This window comes from Bison bison, unplaced genomic scaffold (assembly GCF_000754665.1).
Source record: "Bison bison bison isolate TAMUID 2011002044 unplaced genomic scaffold, Bison_UMD1.0 scf7180017864325, whole genome shotgun sequence".
Classification (NCBI taxonomy): Eukaryota; Metazoa; Chordata; class Mammalia; order Artiodactyla; family Bovidae; genus Bison; species Bison bison.
Window position 1 is genome coordinate 9985248 of NW_011494897.1, and position 26775 is coordinate 10012022.

The 26775-nt window shown below is 35.4% G+C and overlaps 1 protein-coding gene across 2 annotated transcripts in view; it reads right to left on the minus strand.

Annotated features, from left to right (window-relative positions):
• BRINP3 (bone morphogenetic protein/retinoic acid inducible neural-specific 3) overlaps positions 1-26775 on the minus strand; it is a 497054-nt gene that overhangs the window by 75302 nt on the left and 394977 nt on the right. For both annotated transcript variants that reach the window (XM_010853296.1, XM_010853297.1), the window contains exon 7: positions 16505-16727. In XM_010853296.1, coding sequence (XP_010851598.1) covers positions 16505-16727 — 223 coding nt within the window. The remainder of the gene's footprint in view (positions 1-16504; positions 16728-26775) is intronic.

The window sequence follows — 26775 nt, forward strand, 5'->3', positions numbered from 1 at the left end:
CAGGGCTTCCCAGGTGGGAAGGTGGTAAAGAATCCATCTACCAATGCAGGAGATGTAAGAAACGTGGGAACGTGGGTTCAATCCCTGGGTTGAGAGGATCCCTTGGAGTAGGAAATGTCAACCCACTCTAGTATTCTTGCCTGGAAAATTCTATGAACAAATGAGACTGGCAGGCTACAGTCCATGGGGTTGCAACAAAGAGTCAGACACAACTGAGCAACTGAACACATTAAAATTGGTAAGCTTTCTTTATATTCTTACTATTTTGCTTTTAGATTTGTTTATAGCTTCTATGAACTAATTTTACTTCAGCTCAATAAAAGATACTACCTCAGACTTGATCTTTTCTGCTTCCTTTTAGACACCTACATGAAGTTTTCCTGTTGGGTTTAATAGTACAAGCACAACAAGCTGACCTTCATTTTCTCCTGTGTCCTTTGTCACATCTATGTCCTTTTGTGTTGTTCTATTTGTTGCTGTCTGAAGTACATCTGGATTCTGAGAGAAGGCATTTCGATTTTAACTGACATTGATTTTTGAAATTTATTCACTCACTTTATAACTTGTAGCAGCTGCCTTAAATGAAATACTTTAAAGTTCTTTATTTGTTTGTCTTTTGTTTTCTTTTCCAGTGTAAGAAATTTAAGCTGTGTATATCTTTGTAATGTTAAGTTTTCTTGATTCATAAAGCCATTTGTTTTTAGAAAATAGTATATTACTTTAATGCTGAAGGAAAGGAACTTTGGGGTTTGGTCACTGTTGTTCAGTTGCTAAGTTGTGTTCAACTCTTTGAGACCCCATGAACGGCAGCATGTCAGGCTTCCCTGTCCTTCACTATCTCCAGAGTTTGCCCAAATTCATGCCCACTGAGTTGGTGATGCCATCCAACCATCTCATCCTCTGTCACCACCTCTTACTCCTGCCCTCAGTCTTTACCAGCATCAGCGTCTTTTCCAATGACTCAGCTCTTCACATCAGAGGGACTGATGCTAAAGCCAAAGCTCCAATATTATGGTGCAACTCTCACATTCATACGTGACTAATGGAAAAACCATAGCTTTGACTATACAGACATTTGTCATACACCATTTCAGTTATTTGCTATATATGTATACATGAATACCTGTGTGTATATATACACACACACACACACACACACACATACATGTGAGAAATGTATGGTAAAAATTAATGATGGGCTTCCCTGGTGGCTCAAATGGTAAAGCGTTTTCCTGCAATGTGGGAGACCTGGGTTCAGTCCCTGGGTCAGGAAGATCCCCTGGAGAAGGAAATGGCAACCCACTCCAGTACTGTTGCCTGGAAAATTCCACAGACTGAGGAGCCTGGTAGGCTACAGTCCATGGGGTCTCAAAGAGTCAGACACAACTGAGCGACTTCATTTCACTTCAATGATGAAAGGAGGTAATGAAGGCTGTTTTCTGGGGGGAGGGGTCCTCAGCATGAAGATTATAAAATACACTAAGTTTAAGGGTGGCAAACTGCTTCCAAAATGTGTTACCAAATTAATGGGAAAGACTTTAAGACAAATATTAATTTATTGATGCAATGACAAGTGATGGTTTTGACATAACCTATTTCATCTACACACATTGAAGCCTCCAATATTATTCATATAAAAATCTTTTCATATAATATGGGTAAACTTTGAGTGTTATTCCTCTCTTATGCATATACTATTATTATTATTATTTTACAGACTAAGACATTTGAAAATTGCATTCTATTCTAAGTTAGTCATATCATGCCTACATTAAGATATTAACCTCTCTACATGTTAACAGGGGAATAATCAGCATGGAAGTTTCATGGATAACATCATTCTGATTTTAAAAATGGGCTTCTTATTTGAGATAATAAAACTATCACAGCATTCCAATAGTGGATGATGTTCAGGTTCCTATTTATTTTGGCAAGTAAACATACATCCATTTCTCACATAAAGTAAGTAAAATTGTGAGAAATGATTCAAGTAGAAATGAGGTTGATTTTCAACCTTGAGTTAAATATGTGTAAAAACTGAATGTGCATCTCTTCTAAGAATTTTATTGTCAATAAAACTATAAGATTTGGGGAAACACTAGTGTCTTTAAATCTATATAGATCCTCACATTGTGGTCAATACATGGTTAATAACTGATAGTTAATATGATGTCAACAAATAATCAATTTATTTCCTGTGTTCCATAACACATTTTCTCTGAGATATAATTTCATGTACCGATTAATCATCACAAAAAGGTGTGCATTTAATGCAACCCTTCATCTCATGCAAAATATTGAGGTAAAAATCATAGAGTTCAAGTATATTTAAAAAATGTATTTTGGTAAACAAATTAGCATTTAACTTGAAGTACCATATCAAGTAATTCCTTCATAGAGATGAGGTAGTGTAGTCTCCAAGTCTTTCTGAGAAAGCAATTAAAGCAATTATTTGTCAGGAATTAGTACCTAGCACTCAGAAATCATCTAAGAAGTTGAGAAAATAAAGATTTTCTAAAATCATTTCAGCTCAAGGTAATTGTCAAATATTGTATGGTGACTGAAGTGATTGCATTTTAGCTGAAAACAGTTCTAGAAGCTGCAAGATTGAATTAAAAATTGTGCTATGTTGTTTTCCAAGTGTTTACTTTGAGACAGTAATGGGCATTTTAGGACACAAAAATGTTCACTCCGTAAAATCCTTGTTTAAACAAATCCATCTTTTTTCTAATTGTAGGACATTGTAAAACATTTGCCATCCATATATACAAAGTAGACTTTCAAGCAAAGTTTATAGTAATTCAAATTCCAAATTTTCTTGACTATGGCTGTTTTAAAAAAAGTGCTATGTATTAATTTTAGAAAATAAACATTAATATCTCACAAAATGCAACTTTTTAGTGGAATGTAATGAAGGAACATCAACTGCTTAGTGAGGAGAAAAATGAAGGCTTCCGAAAGCAGAACTTCCAAGTACCCTCTGCGGCATGAGCCTGTGGGCAATGTCAAATAAAGAACTGGTTCTGATTGTTTAAACAAAGTGGTTCTCACTTCAAATAGTGCTGGAGAGAAGCATCTTAATCTTGCACACTGTGGAGTTTGCCTCCAAGATGCTATGAATAGGACTTTTATTTCCAGAAAGTTCACTTAAGTGTTAAGATAGTTCTCTGGAGCTGTTGATGATATTCTCAAATCTGACCATTTAAGCCAGAAACCCCATTGAGTTCCGGGGGGAAGGGAACTTGAGGGTGACATGCAATCTTTCTTGGAAGACTGTTTAAATGCCATGATATGGAGTAGGAGGTATTGAAATGACATCAGGACAGTTAACTACATGAAAACAAAGGAACAAACCTCTCTTATTTGAAATATGTGTTATACTCATGACTATTCCTCTTGGCTCTTAGCTTCCTTTTCCTCTGCTCAGAGAATAAGCCAATTTAAAAGAAGGATAAGACAATACTATAAGGTTTTCACTTAAAACATATAATAAACTTATGACCACTGTTCGCACACACATCCAAATAAACATATACACACGAGCCCACAGAATTTCCAAAAGGAGCAGAGCCTTTTGATTCTGTTAATCTTATCAGAAGTGAAGTGAAGTGAAGTCGCTCAGTCATGTCCAACTCTTTGTGACCCCATAGACTGTAGCCTACCAGGCTCCTCCATCCATGGTATTTTCCAGGCAAGAGTACTGGAGTGCGTTGCCATGAAGCAACTATCTAAAAAGAGAGCCTCTGTGTTTTAAATTTTGATCACTTTTCTGTATAGATTGTGAGTTGTAGACAGCATTCTCTAGGCAAAATTCCATGGTGACTAGTTCTCTGATTGTTCCATATGACCTTTATCCATGAGGGAAAAATAAGACTAAGAAGGGAAAACAACAGAATAATCCCACAGATTTTTATTGTTTTAATATTATTTTGCACTCTGTCTAAAATTAAAGACTTCTATGACCACCATATGAGGACTTCCCTGGTGGATCAGATGGTAAAGATTTCACCAGAAATGCAGGAGAGATGGGTTCAATTCCTGGGTCAGGAAGATCCCCTGGGGAAGAGAAAGGCTACCCACTCCAGTATTCTTGCCTGGAGAATTCCATGGACAGAGCAGTTTGGCAGGCTACAGTCCATAGAGTTGCAAAGAATTGGACATAACTGAGTGATTAAGCACACGGACACATGACTAACATATAATTGATATTTTGTCAGTGAGTATGAATTTGCCTTAAAAGATTTGTTTTCATTTAACATCTATCAAAATCGAATAAACTGAAAGATCATGAAATCAGTGCTGCAACTGAAGGTCAAAGTAGAAACTTTATAGATAAAGATAAGGACATTTTAGAGCTGGGAAAACTAAAACACAGGCTACCCCAAAAGTGAGGTGAAGGAAAGAGCATGAGAGAAAAAATAAATTTGCCTACTTTGAATTTGTTTGGAAGTGGCCTATACCCAGGAGAGTAGGCACACCATTTTTTTTTTTAATCCCCTCCTTGAAGATTCATCTTGCTGGCTTCCTTGAATCAGAATCCAGTCAAGTATGAGCTACACTATACAAGAAACAATGAGTTTCTTACAACATTTATACCATTATCCTATGACAAACTTTATTTTGACTATGAAACACATTTTGCATAAAATTCACTACCATATTAGTATTGACATGTACATAAAACTGATATTTCTATTTACAAATAAATATTTATTTAAGTGTCTTTCATGTACTGGGCACTTTATAATTCCTCCATTTTTCACATTTCTCAATAACACATTGAAGATGTCAAAATACAGAACTCTATATATAAAAATTTACAGATTCGCTATTACCTAGCAATGCCTATGAGTCATCATGGAATGGTTGAAACACAAAAAAATAATTTAAAAATTACTTTTTAATATAGAAATGCAAAGAAAATTAATATCCTGACTTTTCCATACAGTTTCATATGAAATTGCTCTCAGCAAATTCCCTTATATTAATATATAAAAGCCATTCTTAATTAAATCACAAATTCTGCAATATTAAAGGATTCTGGAGGCCATACAGTAAGGCCCTTTTAATAGTTGGGATACAAGTTTGGATGCAGTAACATAAGCCAAATAAGATTGGCTTCAATAAACTTCAGTTTCATTTTCTCTCAAATACGAGTAGAAACATAAACAATCAAGGACTGCAAAGCTAACTTCAAAGAGATTAGATATAACTAATATTAGTATGTTTTCTCATGTCATAGTTTTTAGTTCTAACCATCACATCTGCATTTTAGTTAGGGAGAAGATGAAACATATATTCTTCTTTCTTTAAGGATCCAGTTCAGTAGCTTCATGAATTTCTTCCACTTACATCCATTTGTTATCCATCCAACATTCAAGGGAGGCTGAGGGGGTGGTACAGCATGTGCTTTGCCAAAACAAAGGGTTGCATTTGAAAAGAAAGAGAAATAAAGGAAGAAGGGATGTAACCTCTCTGTTGTTCAGTTTCTAAGTCGTGTCCAACTATCTGAGATCCCCATGGACTGTACCATACCGGGCTTCCCTGTCCTTCACTATCTCCTGGAGTTTGTTCAAATGTCCATTGAGTTGGTGATGCCATCCAACTATCTCATCCTCTGCCACCCCTTTCTCTCCTGCCCTCAATCTTTCACAGCATCAGGGTCTTTTCCAATGAGTCTGCTCTTCGCAGCAGGTAGCCAAAATACTGGAGCTTCAGCTTCAGCATCAGTCCTTCCAATGAATATTCAGGATTAATTTCCTTAAGGATTGACTGGTTTGATCTCCTTTCAGTCCAAGAGACTCTTCAGAGTCTTCCCCAGCATCACAATTCAAAAGCACCAATTCTTTCATGCTCAGCCTTCTTTATGCTCCAATTCTCATATCCACACATGTCTACTAGAAAACCCATAGCCTGGATTATATGGACCTTTGATGTCAAAGTGATGTCTCTGGGTTTGCCATAACTATTCTTCCTATGGAGCAAGCTTGCTTTCTAAGGAGCAATCATCTTTCTATTTGATGGTTGAAGCTACTTCCACAGTGATTTTGGAGCCCAAGAAAATAAAATCTGTCTTGGTTTCCACTTTTTCCCCATCTATTTGCCATGGAGTGATGAGACTGGATGGCACGATCTTTGTTTTTTGAATGTTGGGTTTTAGCTTTTTCACTCTCTCTCCCTTTTCTCCCTCATCAAGAGGCTCTTTAATCCCTTTTCACTTTCTGCCCTTGGAGTGGTACCATTTGCATATCTGCAGTTGTTGATATTTCTCCCAGAAATTTCAATTTCAGCTAGTAAATGTGAACCTCTATGACAGCCCCACAATTTGTCTTCTCGGTCTATTAGGTCCTCATGAAATCATATACAAGCCCTTGTCCTTTGAAGTAGAAGGTTTTTACTTTACTCTCCCAGGCCTCCCTTGAGTCACTGAAGGCTGGTTCAAGAGTTAATAATTAGGAATATGAAGATGTAGAAACAAAGAATAGCTGCTGGGCTGGGAAACTGGGAAACATTTAAGCTATAAGTCCTTCCTATAGCAGTATCACTGTACTCTCAGTTCCCTGGAAAATATAGATAAAGGCTTGACACACATTCCTAAGTTGTTTTTTTACAGGAAGCAGACCCTTCACCAGATGAAAACTGCTGACTGAAAAACAGATCTTAGACTGGTTGAAATCAGAAGGCTGATGACATGTGAAAGTTCACCTTGATGCCAACCAATTAGAGAATTGTCCACGAGCTGATCACGCACCCTGAAGCCTCCTCCCTCACACTGTGTTTAAAACTCCTTCCTTGAAAGCCACTGGGAAGTTCAGGTCTTTTGAACATGAGCTGCCTGTTCTCCTACCACATGTTGAATTTTGGTGCAGTAGCTAAGACTAATATCCACAATTATTCAAAAAGGCACTACAATTCTTATTTCTCCAATAAATCTGTGCAAAGCTATAAAACTACAGTTTGCAACAGATTGCATGCAGAAACAGCAGTGGGGATTCAATTATCTTCTCTTAAGCCAAATATTAAAGAAATGTGCACAAATCATTAAAGTTTAAATGTTATATATGTTATTAATAATATGTAATAAGCTTGCTTAATGTTCTTTAAATTGTATTAATAAATGCATATTTTAAAATCTGTTTTAATTTTACTATGGTAAATATAGATTTCAATTTATATATACATATATATGTAGATTTATAGCTTCCATAACAAAAAAGCTTTTCAGATTTCTCAGTAATTGTTATGCATTTGAAAGAGTCTTGAGACCAAACAGGTGGTAACTTCCAGTCAAGATCATCAGAGAATTTCAGCAAGAAGATTTATCACTAAAATAACAGAAAACAACTAAACTTACTGTGCAGAGTGACTCATAGAATGATGCTTAAGGCCATTAAAATGGGCCAGTTGAAATAAACCCCACCCTAAATTTTTGTTTTTTTGGTAAGGGAATTATTATTCTATGCCTCTATATCTATGCCTCTATAATTCTTCTTGCCCAAGTTGGCAGTAGCCTACTTAAAGCAGGTTTAATTTATTTTTTTCTAGGAATAAATAATGTAATACCACATAGGATATATCCAAATTTATATCTGTTTTTAAAGAAACAAAAATCATTGATTGCTGATTATATACTTATTAATAGAACATATGAACTATAAACCCGGAACACTTTTTTGAATACTGAGAAACTAACATATCCTGATAATGACTTAAAATTCTTTTCATTTCTGTATTTCTATTGTTTATAAATTAGGAAATTACTATTCTTCACAGACTTTCATTTTCTTCATGAGCCAAACAAAATGTGATTTTTTCCAATATTTAACAGCTAAATTTACTTTACATCATTGTTTTTAATATTATGTATTTATGGCTCTTTATTAGTTGCTATAAAGTACCATTGAGACTTGACAAGTACCATTAAGAGTATGTCAAGGCTGTATATTGTCACCTTGCTTATTTAGCTTATATACAGAGTACATCATGCAAAACGCCGAGCTGGATGAAACACAAACTGGAATCAGTATTGCCAGGAGAAATATCAATAACCTCAGATACACAGATGACACCAGCTGTATGGCAGAAAGCAAAGAACTAAATAGCCTCTTGATGAAAGTGAAAGAGGGGAGTGAAAAAGCTGGCTTAAAACTCAACATTTAAAAAACTAAGATCATGAAATACAGTCCCATGACTTCAATGGCAAAAAGATGGGCAGACAGTGGCAACAGTGGCTGACTTTATTTTTTGGGACTCCAAAATCACTGCAGATGGTGACTGCAGCCATCAAATTAAAAGACACTTGCTCCTTGGAAGAAAAGCTATAACCAACCTAGACAGCATGTTAAAAAGCAGAGACATTACTTTGCTGACAAAGGTCAGTCTAGTCAAAGCTATGATTTTCCCAGTAGTCATGTATGGATGTGAGAGTTGGACTATAAAGAAAGCGGAACATGGAAGAATTAATGCTTTTGAACTGTGGTTTTAGAGAAGACTCTTGAGAGTCCCTTGGACTGCAAGGAGATCCAACCAGTCAATCCTAAAGGAGATCAGTCCTGAGTATTCATTGGAAGGACTGAAGCTGAAGCTGAAGCTCCAATACTCCGGTCACCTGATGCAAAGAATTGACTCATTGGAAAAGCCACTGAAGGCAGGAGGAAAAGGGGACAACAGAGGATGAGATGGTTGGATGGCAGCAGCAACACAATGGACATGAATTTGAGCAAGCTCTGGGAGTTGGTGATGGATAGGGAAGCCTGGCATGTTGCATTCTATGGGGCTACAAAGAGTCAGACATGACTGAGTAACTGAACTGAACTGAAGACTTGGCAATAACTTGTGTTTTTTCCTTGTCCTCTTTCCCAGGCCAATAATCTCCCAAATTGCCTTTTTCAACATTATGTAATAATTCTGCCTTGGATGATTATCTATATGCTCTAGTAATACAAAGACTTTGATAAAATTACCTATCAAAACAAAGAAAAAACAAACATATTTACTGCCCTAGACATTGAGGGGCCTCCTTTATCTCAAGAGAGTTTTATGCCATGTTGATGATATTTATTACCACAGGCAAATCACATGTTCATACTTCATTTTTGCTGTTTCCAGGTTATATTGAAAATGGATCCAGATTTTATTTGATTTCTATATATTCTAGATTGGTATCTATTTATATCTATTAGATTTAAGAAGTGAAAGAAACCAACTCCAATGAACAAATATTATAAGGCAAAATTATTGGAAGCACAGTCAGAGGCAGTATCTCATATCTGTATTAAACTGCATTAAAAATAAAATGCATTATTATAAAAATAAAATAAAAATGCATTAAAAGAGCAAGTTTATCTAAGGTGAAGAGGCACTATTTTGCAGGAAAATATCAATGAGAAATTGTAAATTGGGATTCCAAGAGCAGTAAAGCAAATTAAAAAAAAATTTATAGAAAGATTTCAGTAAATAGGGGGCATATTGAAGAGAATGGGGGTCAACAAAGAGAGAAAATGTCAGATATTCGGAGGTGGAAAAAAGAAAATAGGCTAAAAAAGGATGAAAAAGAACTCAGGGGAAAATATGATTGAAAAGGATTTTTATACATCATTACTGTATGCCAGATGTTGAGAAACAGTATTCACAAAGATTTCTCCCCATGAAAGTGTTAAATATCTATTTTCCATGCATGAATTATAGAGTGGTAACTGCTTGCTTATAATGAGGGACACAAAGTGTCATGTTTTGAGTTTGAGAAGGAAAAGTTGAATAACAAAACTTCAAGAAGAGAAGTACACTAGAGAGTCAAATGAACACAGGAGTTTAAAGGACACCTGAATTCTCTATCTCCTATTGGGTTCACATGCCAGCTTCATTGTCATACACCATGGACAGTATCCTTACACAAAAGAAACGGCTGGCTAGTCTCCTCACCCTCACATCTCATAGTGTTAACTGACAGAGACAGAATCAGTCCGATACAATATAAATGCTATGTCTTGCCTAAATTTACATGTTGGAATCCTAACCCCTGAAGATGATGCTGTTGGGAAGTGGAGCCTTTGAGAGGTGCTTAGGTCATGAGGATGGAGCCCACGTGAATGAGATGAATGCTCTCCACTAGAACCCCACCATGATGGCCCCTAGATCCTGGACTTCAGTCTCCAAAACTACAAACAGTTGTTTGTGAGTCATCCAGTTTGCTGTATTTTTTGTTTATAGCAGCCTAAACAGACAAAGGCACTGTCTCAGCTCCATTTGAAAGAATGGGGGAGAGCATTCACCTGCTTAATGGAGAAACAAAACAGAACATGATACGCATATTATAACAGGCAATCCAATTTATGTAGAGTGGGAAACATTTTACATAAAGTAATAATTCATTGCTGTGTGCGTTCAGAGGTTGAACTAAAGTATTAACAAAAACATCACAGAGCACTCATCAAATATGTATTGAGCACTTGTTGTCTGGGAATGTGAGAGCTGTCTCTAGAAACTCCAGCCGAAAACTAAGCATTCAGATTTCTTGAAATTCTGCCTGTATCTCATCTTTTCAGCATTCCACTGGGCAGGGTAATTCTTCCCAAATACATTAAAATTTCCACAGTTCATTTCAGCATTACCAGATTCCCTTTATCCTCCCGTACCCACAGATACTGTTCAGTTTTTCAGCTTCATTTTCCTCAAGTGTTCATGTTGTTTGTTCTTCCTCTTAGTTCATAATCATGTCATTTTGAATTGGACTAGAATTGGAGATCATGAGGAGAAGGAAGAGAAAACTGGGAAAGCTGGCTGACTCCATGAAATTATACAAATCTGCATTTGGAGATGAGTTTGAAATGGCACTTCAGTTAAGATCAGTTTGATATGTAAGATTTTAGATTATTCCTATGAAAGTTACATTAGTTAAAATGCATATGTATATAAGTATATATTATATATTAAGGTATATATATAATGTATGAATCTATATATAATGTATATATTTGCATTTAATTCATGGGCATAATATATAATATATAGCGAATGCACATATATTAATATGATTGTGTAAGAGTTATTATTAGTGAAATATTCAGTATTAACTCACAAATACCTGGATTCAAGATTAGTGTTATTCTGTTTTCCATATGATGGATACTAAAGTAATAACTTTCTTTCCTTAACATAACATGAACTATATTTATAAACTTTTCAATGATATACAAGTTAAATACTTTTAATACACTTGATAGCGTTTTTAAAGACAGAGAATACATATTAATATTATATTAGAGTCCATGTTGGCAAAACTTTACTGTAGGAGCCAGGTAGCAAATACTGTAGGGTTTCAGGAGCATGCAGTGGTCAATAACTGCCAGTAGGGTATGAAAGTGGGCACAGACAGTATATAAACATATGGGCATGACTTTTTTATTGATGCATAGTTTAATATAAATTCATACCATCCTCATCCATCAAAAATACTATTCTCCTTTTGATTTTTTTTTCAACAGGCTGATACAAAAATTGGTGAGGGATAGATTTGACCTATATGCCAATTTCTGACTGCTGTCATAGAGAATACATAGGAGGTACATGACACAGCTCTCAGACAAAGAATGACACAGACGTCAAGTCATCCTTTGCTATGATGTTAGAGAAGTGATTTCATCCTATATCACTTTCCAATGTTAATGAAGAAGAGAGAACTTTGCAAAAATGTTTTAGTAAAATTTTTGAGGTTAGCTGCAGTATGCATGCACTGGCTCAGGATATCCAGCTGCACATCAACTCCATGAGCCATGACAGTACATTGATAGCTTGAAATTGACCATGGTGGAAATATTTCTAACACAAAAATCAGTAAATGTGAATAAATTAGGTTTTCTACCCCTAGAGATGTGGTTGTTAAGCCTTTACTAAGAGACTTTTAAATGTAATATTTCCATAGACCCTTGGCTACTCTGTGAATAAGACATGACAGCACAAAATAGTGTAGTTGAGATGCTTTCTAGGAATATTACATGAATACTTTTCAATAATTGCTGCAGCTAATGTTCTTTAATGAAATGAATATAGCATTTTTACTTATCTCAAAAATTTTTGAATAGCAACAAAAGTTGACTAACTCAAAGAAACCACATGATCACAGGCTTTGGAATTCACTTCAGTGAGAAAAAGCATTTTGCTGTCATGGGAATTCATGAGAGGGATAGTAGTAACAAGGCAGAGCTGCCACCTAGATAAAGGTCCACACTTTACCAGAAAGAAAGAATTACACGCTATATTATGGAGAAAAAAAAAAAAAATCAACTGCCCCACCATTATACAGGAAGAATTAAGAAATAATGTTCACTATCTATCTGTCTAAGAAATAATGTTAGTGAGATATATTTTGCAGGTCTCATTTTTCTTTGTTTCTACTTCTTTTTCCAGATTTTAGAATATCAGATATTGAAAGCTAGTTCTGAGAGTTGGACAAGTTCAAGAGGAAAACTGAAAAAAATTCCATAATGAAAGGACAAAAAACAAAAATACCTGCTAGAAGTGAATCACTGGTTACTTATTCACTTTCTCTTTCAAAGATTTCTGAAAATACACCCCACAAATTTCCAATCTCTTTTCCACTGAATTCTGCTAACAAACTCTACTACATGCTGCTGCTACTGCTGCTAAGTCGCTTCAGTTGTGTCTGATTCTGTGCGACCCCATAGACGGCAGCCCATTAGGCTCCTGTCCCCGGGTTTCTCCAGGCAAGAACACTGGAGTGGGTTGCCATTTCTTTCTCCAATGCATGAAAGTGAAAGGGAAGTCGTTCAGTCGTGTCCGACTCTTAGCGACCCTAGGAACTACAGCCTACCAGGCTCCTCCATCCATGGGATTTTCCAGGCAAGAGTACACGAGTGGGGTGCCATTGCCTTCTCCCTAGTACATATATATGTGTGTGTGTGTGTGTGTGTGTGTGTGTGTATAGTTTCCCTATCAGTCCTGGGTGTTCTTTGGAAGGAATGACGCTAAAGCTGAAACTCCAGTACTTTGGCCACCTCATGCGAAGAGTTGACTCATTGGAAAAGACCCTGATGCTGGGAGGGATTGGGGGCAGGAGGAGAAGGGGATGACAGAGGATGAGATGTTTGGATGGCATCACTGAATCGATGGACATGAGTCTGGGTGAACTCTGGGAGTTGGTGATGGACAGGGAGGCCTGGAGTGCTGCAATTCATGGGGTTGCAGAGTCAGGACACGACTGAGCGACTGAACTGAACTGAACTGAATGTAATTTTAGTACATGAAAATCTATTAAGATGGGAAAAGTAAAAACAAAGCAAAATCTCACATTACTGTTAAAAGAAATATGGTGATGAAGAAAAAAAAATCCAAATTCAGTAAAAATCTAGCAAGTGGTCTGTATTTTTTTTTTTAACTGTGTGGGATGACAATAGAAAACATAGAAATTAAGCTAAATTGAAAAAAAAACAAGTCAAGAAAAAGCCTGAACTATCTTTGATTTATTTAGTTAAGAAGTTTTGGACAACAAATATTTAGTTCTATAGCTTTTTGAATTTGTTTCAAGTAATGCATCTTTCTATTATACTGCCTATTTATTTATTCTGCACACACGTAACTTGAATTCTTGCATATTTTTATTAGAAATATTGTACTGTAATGACACATGAATGTTTAATTTTTATTTATTTTTACTAGAAATTAATGTGTCTCTTTTGACATATTTTACTCCACTACTTGTTTCCTTTTCAGGTCCATTTTCCACTTATCCCTTAAACATATTTCCTATGATATTACATTCAGATCTTATGATTTCATGTGCACTGATGTTTGCCATCTTAAGTTTCTCAAATCTCCCCTGAGCTTCATATATATATCTATATATATGTGCATATATATATTATACATATATAGATATATATATAATCTCCAGTTGTTCTTGATTAAAAGAACACTTAAGGTCAACAAGTTACATTATAAGCAAACTCATCAGTTGCTTCCATCTCATTCTCTCGTATTTCCTCTTATGTTTGAAGATGAGATCATCTATTTCAGTGGTTTACAAACTCTAGCTCACACAGGGAGAATAAGGTTCATTGCAATTAAATAAGTATCTTTTTCAAGCTGTAATTCTCTGTTAGGGAATATTTACTTTAAGTTTGAAGACAGATATATAAAAAAATATCTTATGCATGAAATAAATAAGAAAACTTACAGGAAGTATAAAAGAACAAATCTTAATGGTAGTGCTTAGAGAGTAATTTACAGCAGTGAATGCTTATGTTAAAAAAGTGAAAGCTATGAAGTCAGTAACCCACATTTTCTTTCTATGAAGCTAGAAAAAGAAAATTAGAGCATTCACATAAAGCAAATAGAAAAAAAGAAATAATAGCAATCACAGTGGAAAATCAAATAAAAACAGAAAAATAATAGAGAATATAAAGGAAACTAAAAGTTAGTGTTTGAAAAGAAAGAAAATTGACAAACTGACCAGACAGACAGACAGACAGACCAGGAAAGGAGATGGACAAAAAAATGAAAAGATATCCCAGATATTGGAAGGAGATATTTTTATACCAAACAGTTTCTAAAGGAACGGGGCATCCAAATATATAAATTACTCATACAACTCAATAATGCAAATTAAAAAAAAAAAAAAAAACTAAGAGGGAAGAAAATTCACATAGATATTTCCCCATAGAAGGTACAAAACAGACTATAAGCACATGCAAAGATGTTTAGCATCATTAGTCATGATGGGGAAATGTAAATTAAAACCACAAAAGGATATTACTTCACAACTGCTAGGATGACTATAATCAAATCTCAGATACTAAAGAGTGTTGGTGATGATGTGGAGTAATTGGAGCTGTCACTCATAGTAGGTGGAAATAATAAACAGTAGAGCCATTTTGGAAAACAGTTTGCCAGATCCTCAAAATGTTAAATATAAGATTATCTTCTGAATAGTCAATTCTGTCAATCCTAAAGGAAAGCAACCCCAACAAACCATTTGGAAAGACTGATGCTGAAGCTGAAGCTCCAAATTTTGGCAACCTGATACAAAAAGCTGACTCACTGGAAAAGACCCTCAGAAAGATGCTGGGAAAGATTGAAGGCAAAAGGAGAAGGGGGTGGTAGAGGATGAGATGGTTAGATAGCATCACCGACTCAACAGACATGAATTTGAGCAAACTCTGGGAGATAGCAGAGGACAGATGAGTGGCAGGCTACAGTCCATGGGGTTCCAAATAATTGGACATGACTTAGTGACTGAACAACAACAACATATCCAAGAAAATTGAAACATATGTCCAGATTAAAAAAAATAAAGCACACGTGAATGTTCACAGCAGCATCATTTATACTTGACAAAAAGTGGCAACAACCCCAAGTCCATCAAAGGATTAATTGATAGGTAAAATAAAATGTGATATACTACTGATGCATGCCACAAATGGGTAAACCAGAAAGCACTATGCTACATGAAAGAAGTCAGTCACAAAAGACCACATGTTGTACAAAATGTCAAGAATAATCAAATCTATGGAGACAATTAGCAGATTAGACAAATCTGGAGAGACAAATAGCCGAGGGATGGGCATGGGAATATGCGGAGTATGGGCAAGGGAGTATGGGGCTAAAAACGGATCCAATGAAAATGTTCTCAACTTAGATTGCATACATGTTGAATATGCTAAAATCCAATGACTGTAAAGAATGCAAATGATTTATTTTGAAATTGAATTTTAAAATGTATAAACTTTATTTTTTTTCAGTGAAAAAAATTTGTAATTATAGATTTCTTAATAATTTAATAATCGAGTCAAAGTTCAAGTATGTTATATTGGTGATACTGATACAAATACATTTTTTACTGAATTTTTTTCCTAAATTTTTCCTTAGCTTTTCCTTTTATTCATTTTCAACCTGCTCGTACTAAGTAAATACAACTTTTTACTGCCCTGACTGATCAATACATATTAAACTACCAAATCTAAAACCCAGGCTTCCCCAAGTCAGTTCAGACACAAATATTCGAAGAGTCTGTCAGCATTCATATAAATTGTTTGAAACTTTCACAGCAATTTTCATACATTCACGTAGAATGAGATTTATGGTTTTAAGAACGTGTAAAATAAATAAAATGTAGATGCTTTTATTTAAAAGTTACGTCTTGAGAAATATCACTTTTTATTCCTGCTTACTTCCTATGCTTACAATGTAACTGGGTTTTGTGTTTTTATGTTCACTGTCACACAATTATCAGATGATTACCCTGTACAACAAGTTAGAATAATATCTTGATTCTAATGATAAAAAAAATTAAATAAAAATTAGTCTATGTGTTCCCATTATAGCATTACTTTGGAAAATAACTGCAATTAATCATTTTGAGACTTAAGACAATATGTTTTCAAATCATCTCTAAAAATATGAATAACACTGTATTATGTGTATTACTGCACCTACATTCAGAAAATCAGTGAGCTGTCCTCAGTTGTCTACGTTAGCGCACTTATCTTACCTTTGTCTTGGCAGGCTGATGAGGGGTTGTTTATGACACCTCTTGCTAAGGCTAAAGAGCTTGTGTACAATTTTCTGCGCCTTTAGGAAAAGTTGCTTCATGCTGTTCTCCAGTTGTTCATAGCGGCGCTGAAAATTAGAATCCATTGTCCACAAATGCATTATGGTAGATGTGTTGAGGAAATAGTTCATGGGTAGCCTTTTCATAAAGAACTTGAATTCATCTGAAAAAAATGCCAAAATTCAATACTTTAATAATAAAATAATCAGTTTTCTTCTTCTCCAAAGTATATTTAGTATGTTAATGCTGAAACAAATACAAACTATTATTCTCTGTGGGGCAAATTAATAGCAAGAAGGTAATTGTTTATGATTTAGGATTATTTTCTCTTTTGTTCCTCATAAGATAGAACAAGAACATTCATAGAAAAAGGTAATTAAAATAAGTGTTCTAAAGCAAATATTTGGGGGAAAAGTTTAACTTGAACTTAATTTTTCCATGTTCTCCTTTTGATGATAAGTGAATTTGATGGTGCTGAATTTTTTTCCCCAAAGTTAATAGTCATTAATCTAGCTTTTCTTTCTGGCAACAGCATTAATCATGTTTCAAGTATTGTTTATTAAATAAATATTTTCAGAAATTATCCTTAAATCAGTATAGGAGAATACACAGATTTTCATTAATAAACGTTTGCAGTGGTTAAAGATATATTATCTGGCAAGTGATACAAACCCTATTTTAATCACTATTCTACCCACAAAAAATTTACACAGCATGCATTAAACCTCAGTCTGTTTGTGCCTTGATTTCCTTGTTTGTAAATGAGATAGAAAATTTTTGATTACAAAAATAGCATTTTACTTTAAATTTTTATGAAGTTGCAAATACATTGTTTTAGTTAGTTGTAAATATCCAATTCAAAAATAGTTATTTTCAAATACCAGTTATAGGTGTTAGTGTTTACTTGAATTTGGACAAAGTATGTTCATACTGATTCCTTGGTAGAGACTGTCTCTACTGAGTGTTTCAAAACCCCCAAGTTATCACTAATATTTAAAAAATATGCCATTCACATGGGAAAAGATAAACTACATTAATATACATATATATATGGCAATTAATTTATATATATTTTACAAACAAGGGCTATTTCAATAATCAAATCCAAACTATTTCATCAGTGATGGAAAAGGCAACTTGTAGACAATTAACAGAAAATTATATTCATGAATGTTGAGTTGATATTTTTTCTAGAGCAAATAAATACAGAGTTCTGGCATGTTTTGGATGTTAAATGCATCCAGAAGAACAAGGAAACAAAAGGAAAACCAGGACTTTTTATAGTAAAATTCATCAGGAAAGAGTTTTGAGGATATATCCATTTGATATGCTTCAAATCATTTTTTTAAGTAAGCAGAGTATAAATAAGAGATGCATTTTAAAATTCCAATTTCACAGTCCTCTACATTTTGTTTGGTCCCATATGTCTCCTTTGACAAATTCTCTCCTTTGAATAAAAGAGTTGGGGCATGGAAATTGGAAAGCATTCCCTGGATTATTCACAGAGCAGATGCCACTACTTTGCAAACTAATCATTCATTTCATTTCATTGTCATCTTTTACTTGAACATTTCTGATAAGCTTTTATTGTTTCATGGGTTTGCATATTTTAATTATTTTCATTGTTTGTTATAGTAGTATTATAAAAGTTTCTAAATCAGTACATTTTATTCAAGTTAAAGAATCTATTAATTTATTTATTTTACCAAAGTGGATGTAACAGTACATGCCAACTGAAAACAGGCACTATGTAATTTTTAAAAAAGGGTTTTAACATGACGTTTGAATAATTACTTCATTATGAAGTCATTAAGAGTCACCATTGATAGTCCCCAAAACAGTTATCGGACACCTGTTGTGCACAAAACATACAGCTATTTCAATCTCTGAGTGGGAATATGAATAAACATTTCATCTTATTTTTTTAAAATGACAAAGACATGAAATATTTTAAAATGTTAAAATAGCATCTTATCTGAAATTCATTCTACTTAGAAGTCAATAGAATGTCCAGAAATATTCCTCTGGATATTTATTCAGTTAATAAAAATTATGTTTATATATTATGAAAATGAAATTTGAATGATACATTAGAATTATTATATAAACCTCCAGATTTACATATCTACAAAGAGAAAATACAATGATTAGTGGACACCAGATTACAGTTAACCCTATAATAATGTCCAAACTCATGTAGAAAATAAAGTGCTCTTGCTTTTAAAACGGCAACTAAACAATGACTGTGGTGGTTTAGTTGCTAAGTCATGTCAGACTCTTGCAACTCCATGGACTGTAGCCCGCCAGGCCCCTCTGTCCATGGGATTGTCTAGGCAAGAATACTGGAGTGGGTTACCATTTCCTTCTTCAGGGGATCTTCCCAACCAAGGAATTGAAGCCAGGTCTCCTGCATTGTGGACATTTACCGATTGAGAATTTACCAACTGAGCTATGAGGGAAGTACAAACAATGACTAACCATACTTTTTTGGGGAAATAAATGTGTAAAAGAAAAAAAAAATTAATGTCACATAAAAATATCCTAGGAGAAATTAATTCAGTATCTGGGTTATTGGAGAGAGATTAATCTGGAAACCCCTGTTTGCAAGATATGTACCAAATGAGTACTTTTGCTCAGCATAGTTTTGAGGACTATGAGAGACAAAACAACAGCAATATCAGTGGTAATTAACATCCTGTATGTAAGTCAGTCAGTCTTCTTCACAAAACTAATTCACATGAAGTAAAAAATAATACAAAAGCAGATGCATGATATTAATGAATTCTGTGGAGCCAAAGAGAATTAGCGCAGGTGACGTCTTTCCAATAAATTATAGAAGACTAGCTAGGCACCATGTAGACTCTCAAGATTACTATTGCTCTTCCAATAAAAATGAAATTTTTTCTAAAATAGCCGAACAAGGTTTGTTGCTGTTGTTTTTTTCCTCTCCTCTAAAACAAATTCTAGTTAACACTTGATATCTAGTTAGTTAACTTTGAAATGAATTCACTGTCTCTCTCTTAACACGAGTTCTCGCTTTGGCAGGAACTCAACTGCAGGGCTTTAAATATTAACTCAGTCCCCTCAATAGTCTTTCATGTAAATTTTATTGGCACAGTTATGTATGTTGAATGCAGATGACTTTTAGTTTTGTAACTCTAATGTCAGCAAAAAAACTTTTATTTTTGCTACTGCATTTACATATTGATCTTATGTATTTATATGTGTATGGACTTTATTCTCATGCTTCACAGTTGAATTAAATAAGAGTGGAGAACGGAACATTTTTGGATATTAAAGGACCAGACATAATATGTAGATCCTGATTTGTGCTTCTGTCTTCATTGATGAACATGCAAAGCATTGACCAGTGTATTGATTATACATTTTCACATATTCAGAACCTCTGCTCAGAACAGCTTTGGACTATATTTTCAAGAGTGTTCTAAAGCACTCTAAATTTTCTAAAGCTTTGGGAGCACATAATTTACTTCCTCAAAAGTGTAGAAAAGCAATCAGATTATTATTATTATTATTATTCAGAGATGATTTCTTGAGTTGTAAAACCACCAACATATCTAAAACAGAAGCTGCTTCCATTAGCAAGTAGGACTATGGGTGGGCAGGATTCAAGGAGGAAATTTGTGCTTTTATGATTTTTATATTTCATATGAATGTGTTATTCTACTAAAATGTCAATAAATATTGTTAGCCAGTAAAAATCATAGCCAAGAAATACTACTAAGTTGTCAGTTCAATATGTATATATCTTATATTTCAGACATTTATATAAAATGCTATTATTTAAAGACTTGTTAACATAAATTTAAAGTCTACTGGCTCACATTCTGGTTTTTGTTTTCTGTATCTATTACTATATTGGTACAAAGTACCTTTTCAGTAGGAATGACAATGCAGTATGGATAATAATTTTAAGTATTATGAAAGCATAGCAATAGTCTTTACTAACAAAATATTGTACAATGTATAGCAAAATAAAGAACATGGACACAGAACATCCTTAAATGAAAGGATGTAATAAGCAAAAAAGATGTGTATCATATATACATGAAGAATCCATGAAAACATTTGTTTTTAACCAGAACTCATCCGTTCATTTCTCATGAGAAAAATAACTTCTTATTTTGAGATACTAATGGTCTAGTTCTTCATACATGTATCTCTTGTTTATGTTTGTAAACAAAGAAGTTTTAAAATAATACATGTTAATAATATATTCTATTAACACAAAATTTTCTGTGATAAGTTAATCAAACAAATATTAATTCCTTATACTGAATGCAGTACCTTATCTATAAATGAACACATGTGAAATCTAGTCTGCTATTTTAAGACTGGGTTTTTATTAGTTTGTTTAGTATACAGTAGGTTTTTACCTATGCTAAGTACTACCTCCAAAGTTGAAAGATAAGCATCAAACTCTACCACTGAACTTCAAAGTTACTGCTCACTCAGAGCCACTTCTAATAAAGTTGTTTCTTGAGAATCACAGTTTCCTAGAAGATAGTATGGATTCATCTGTCTTCCTCTGATTTTCAAAGAGAAATATCTACCTAGAAAATAATTTAATTGCAATCCTTGACACTACAGATATGCAAGATTTAAAGAGGTAAGATATAAAACTAAGAAATAGATGGGAGTGTGAGTAGGAAGAAGGGCTGATGGGAACAAAGTTGTGACAGAAAATTTAGGTAGTGTCCTGAATGCCAGAAAGTTACTAATGACTGAAGTGGAAATCTGACCCTTGAGGGAGTACAATGAAGAGGCAAACTTTGACTCACCCCATAATCCTGATTAGAACTGCTTGTTTTTTAACTTTTATAAAGTTTTCTTTTTCTCCAAACATTTCCAAGGGACTATTTGAATCATTTGTATCAGTTTAACATTTTCTCAACTTCTACAGTAAATCACTGATAGGACTTTGGGTGACCACATATCAATGCAAGTCTATTCAAATCTTTCTATTAACCGTGGGTATAGAGTTTATACTGAAATTGACAAAATACTAGAATACTGCATAAAATAAATGGCAAGCCTGTTCAATAGCCTGTGAACTAGCCAATTTTATGAGGCCATAAAATGAGGGGTTCATGCAGGCATAAATCAGAAATAGAACCTAATTCCTTAGTAGCTGGCCTAGAAATGTTGTGCTTTTCCTGATCATTTTATTTTTCTCTGAAAGATACTTTTATTTATGTTAAAATATTTTAATACAGCAAGACAATTAATCTGTCCTTCATCAAATTGCTCTGTTTATAAACCCCCTTCAAATGTCTGAAAATTTACCCAGAGCTTATCTCTACAATTATAACTATAGTTATCTCTATAGTTATAGTTTATCTCTATAACAAACTATAACTATAGAACAGTCAAGACTCAGGTCTTCACATTCCCAGCACCCTTGCAGCTACAAGATATAGCTGCATCATCTAAGAAATATAGGAATCAAGTGAACACGAGCAGAGTTTGGATCTTACGCTGTTGAAGCAATAACAGAGGATGCCTAGAGCAATTCTCAGGGACATAGTGATTGCAGCAGTAATGGTAGTGTTTGCTGCTATTGGATGATCAGCCACTCAAGATGGTTGTCCTCCTGCTCTCTGTCTGTCCTCTGCTTGACCACCGCCTGCTTCACCTATACTATGCTCATATGATTGACCTTCCCATGTATTGGCCCCAGGCTTCAACTAGTGACTATTCTAGTTTTAGATCAGAACTTCAACTATGCTTATCAAAAGGGCAGTAAGGGGCATGCCCCTCTGCTGGTTTCCTTGGCAACCGATAAGCCAACTTGACATCAATTCCCTATAACTGGTAGCCAAGCCCTGCCCATTGGAGCAAAGAAGGCCACCTTGTGCTACCCCATTGTCCACCACACATGGTGAGGTGTTGCTCTAGGGTCTTGCTTCAGATGTGTAAGCTTTACCCATTCATTAAACAATTAATGCTTCTGTAACTGACTCCAGGCTCTTTCTTCAGTCTTGAAGGTGGGCAAGTGCAGGACTTAAAGGCCTGCGGGGTGCAGCCCCATAGAGATCTAGGGTTCCATGCATTCATCAGTGGTGATCTCACTAAATAAGTCTTATGCAAGATTTTTTTTTTTAATTTGTCTCAACCAGGTAGTACGAGTATGATTCTCTAGCTTTCTTGCAGATTCTATGTGCTAACCAATATCCTTTAATTGGTTCCTTATCAGATTGGGTTATCTAGAGACTGATTTTCTTACCTTCATCCAAAGAAAAAGAAAATTCTGGGCTACTAGAGGTACTGGTGTCATAAGTGGTTTGGAAGAGTCTCCATGGATAATAGGAGACTCTTTCTGGATTTGTTGGGGAAAAAGACTTTTTAAATAAGTGCAGTATTCAGAGTGGAAGTTTGACAATAGAAGTACCACCTGTGTTCATCTAGAATGAAGAGCTTGTTGAAGGCACATTTGGGACTATGTGCCTATATAGAACTGAATGAGGAACATAAAAATTTCAAAGACCGAGACTGACTTGGTTACTACAAATAGAGATGGCTTGCCTAAAGAGCTCAAAATCCTACTTTTTTTTTTTTTTTTTCTCAAAGCACAGAATGCTGGAAAGGACTAAAAGAGATCTTTTATCTTTTGCAGCTGTAGGGCTTCAAAACAAATTTTGATCCCAAGACTGAATTTAAATTCCTGCCAGATCTGTTAAAGTTGGAAAGAACATTAGAAGGGGTGGGAACCTGGGAACTGGAAGGTAGATTGGGGGAGGACTGGGATGAACTCAGAGTAATCCAGAACACTAATGCTCACTTTCTTTGTCCCCAAGAAAGAGCATCTTCTCTCCTGCCTGATGGACTAGATTATCTTGCTTCGAGTCATTGTGATGATTTTAATCAAAGAAATGACCGTCATTAGGAAGCAAATTTCATCACATCCCACTTCCATCATCTATCATGTCCCAAGGGAGTTTATTGAAAATATTATGACTTTCCAGTTGTTATCAAGAATTTGCTGATTTTCTACTGGAGAAAGAACATTAAATGCATTGATAAAAGGAATGCATGCATATCTGATGAATATTATATTCTGTAGGATGGGGACATCTGTTAGTGGGAAAATCTGTGTGAAATCAGATGGTGGGCTCTGGTTTCAATTAGGACACAATTAACCCTCTGTGACTGAGGCCTAGAAACATAGATTACACCTCAGAGGCAAAGTGGACATTGGTATTGTCATAGATGATAAGTCCAAGGTGCTATTCAAAAAAGTCTACCTGGAGGAATTTTAGAGTTCACTAATCACGTCATGGTTCCTTGGGATTTAAATGTGGAATCAGTGCTTTGAGGTCCTCTTTTTAATTTGTATTATTGAAAGAAAAAAAAATCTGCAAAAGAGGCCTGACTTGAGTTTTCCTGAGAGAGGAATGCTATCTGGAGTTCTGAATGATTTCAAGACTCAGAACTCTTAAACACTACTTAATAGATCACATGTTTCTTTTGCATTATGAATTAACCCCTTGGGCTCCTAATGCCACATGAAACAGAGAGGGGCCTTATAGAAAGTAAACAGTAAATTGGGTTTTCTATGAAGCCTCCTCAAATCAGGTCCAATGGGATCCTAACCCAGACCATGTTTATTTTCTGGTCTCTGAGTTGGACTGTGAAGAAGGCTGAGCGCCGAAGAATTGATGCTTTTGAACTGTGGTGTTGGAGAAGACTCTTGAGAGTCTCTTGGACTTCAAGGAGATCCAACCAGTCCATTCTGAAGATCAGCCCTGGGATTTCTTTGGAAGGAATGATGCTAAAGCTGAAACTCCAGTACTTTGGCCACCTCATGCGAAGAGTTGACTCATGGGAAAAGACTCTGATGCTGGGAGGGATTGGGGCCAGGAGGAGAAGGGGACAACAGAGGATGAGATGGCTGGATGGCATCACTGACTCGATGGACGTGAGTCTCAGTGAACTCCAGGAGTTGGTGATAGACAGGGAGGCCTGGCCTGCTGAGATTCATGGGGTCACAAAGAGTCGGACACGACTGAGCGACTGAACTGAACTGAACTGACTAAAGAATTAAAATAGAAAAGCTTTGTCTCACTAACCTATCAGGTAAAACCTATAAAGGTAAGATGGATAAAAGGAAGCTTCCTTCTCCTAGGAAAAGACTAAATTCAGGTGATACTGCTTTTTTTTTTTTTTTTTTTAATGCTCGACATGGTTGCAGGACTTAGAGATCTGTTCAACACTGAACATTTTGAAAATAGTAATCGAGTTACATCTCTAATTAACTCACATATTGGCGATCTCTCAATCACAGAGTAACTCTAATTAAAGCTGCCATTCCAGATATGGTAGCTTACTGGTGACTGGACTCCTAGCACTAGGGAGAAAGTTTCTTCTATGGTACAAACTCTCTTATCTATCATTATAAAAAGGGAAGCCTGGAAGCAGTTTTTGTTCCTATGTCAGCTATGAGAATGAAGCATCTCCATCATATTCAAGGGTCAAATCATTCCTCAGCCTCTGTCTGCCAAGTGTCTTCAAAGGAATGCAGACCATTGCATCCTGTTATGGGACATATTTTGTTAATGACATCATACTAAAAAATACGTGCAAAATACAAGTAACAGGTATCCTGTCTGCTGGCCAATATTTTAGCTTATCAAGCCTCTGATGTGCGAGTGAAATTTCTGAGAGTCCAGAGCACATTTGGGTAGCTTCTCCAAAGCGAACAGCAAGCAACTGCTCTCCTCCAGCTCCCTTTAATAACAAAACTCTACAGATCTTTGAAGAAGCAGCAAATGAATTATCTCGTAGCATCACTGATAACGATGACTGCAATGATCTCTCTTGGGCTGTCAAAGGTGCACATTGCAGATGTGTGTTCTCCTTATACACTCAAAAGATGGCACTTATTATGTGATTTTGTTACCGTTCCTGGCACAGCCTCAGAGCCAGGCTCTCCAGTTCTGCTGATTCTGTCAGCTACCCAATCCGCTGTCTGCACATAAATTCCTTTTCTGCTACAGTCAGATTCTGTTCTTGCAAGAATGCTGACTGATACAGTTAATGGGGCCCTTAAATATAATTAGAAGATGGAGTTCAACAAGAGTATAACAAATATTTTTTGAGTGTCTAATGTGTGACAATCGCTGTGCTAGTTAAGAGCTAAAATTACATTAATAATCATTTTTGTAACTGTAGTAGTAATTTCTTCACAGGTTTAGTAAATTAAATGGGATAATAATGAAAATAAAATACCTTTTACATAATTAGTGATAAATAAATGCTAGCTATTATTTTTCTTTTTATAATTTATTCCATGTTTCTATGTGTGCCGGGCTGAGCAGTTAAAGTGAATTTTCTCATTTAATCTTTCCAGCAACCCTATTGCTGGGTACTGGGTAACCAGTACTGGGTATTTCTGGAGATGAGTACTATTATACTCAGCATTTCACTGAGGAGGACAAAAGACTTAGCAAGATTCAATCAACTGTTCAAAGTGACACAGTTATTAATTAGAACCCAGAACAAAAGACGTCTGTTTGAAAAAAGTGTGCTCCTATCTTTATAAGCATAAACTCTTTTGAGAGTTGACAGAAAAACAAAATTATTCCTTCTTTTTAAAGACTGCTTTTCTTCAGTAGATTTTTCACAAATATTGCTATATCCAATCTCATGATAACACTGCAATAAGATGGGCAGGTTTTATTGAGATGTGATGTGAAACAATTTTGAACTAAAGGATCATTCAGTTCAGTTTAGTTCAGTGGCTCAGTCATGTCTGATTCTTGTGAACCCGTGAATCACAGCATGCCAGGCCTCCCAGTCCATCACCAACTCCTGCAGTTCACTCAAACTCATGTTCATTGAGTCGGTGATGCCATCCAGCCATCTCATCCTCTGTTGTCCCCTTCTCCTCCTGCCCCCAATCCCTCCCAGCATCAGAGTCTTTTCCAATGAGTCAACACTTCGCATGAGGTCGCCAAAGTATTGGAGTTTCAGCTTCATCATCAGTCCTTTCAATGAACACTCAGGACTGATCTCCTTTAGGATGGACTGGTTGGATCTCCCTGCAGTCCAAGGGACTCTCAAGAGTCTTCTCCAACACTACAGCTGAAAAGCATCAATTCTTCAGCACTCAGCTTTCTTCCCAGTCCAACTCTCACATCCATACATGACCACTGGAAAAACTATAGCCTTGACTAGACAGACCTTTGTTG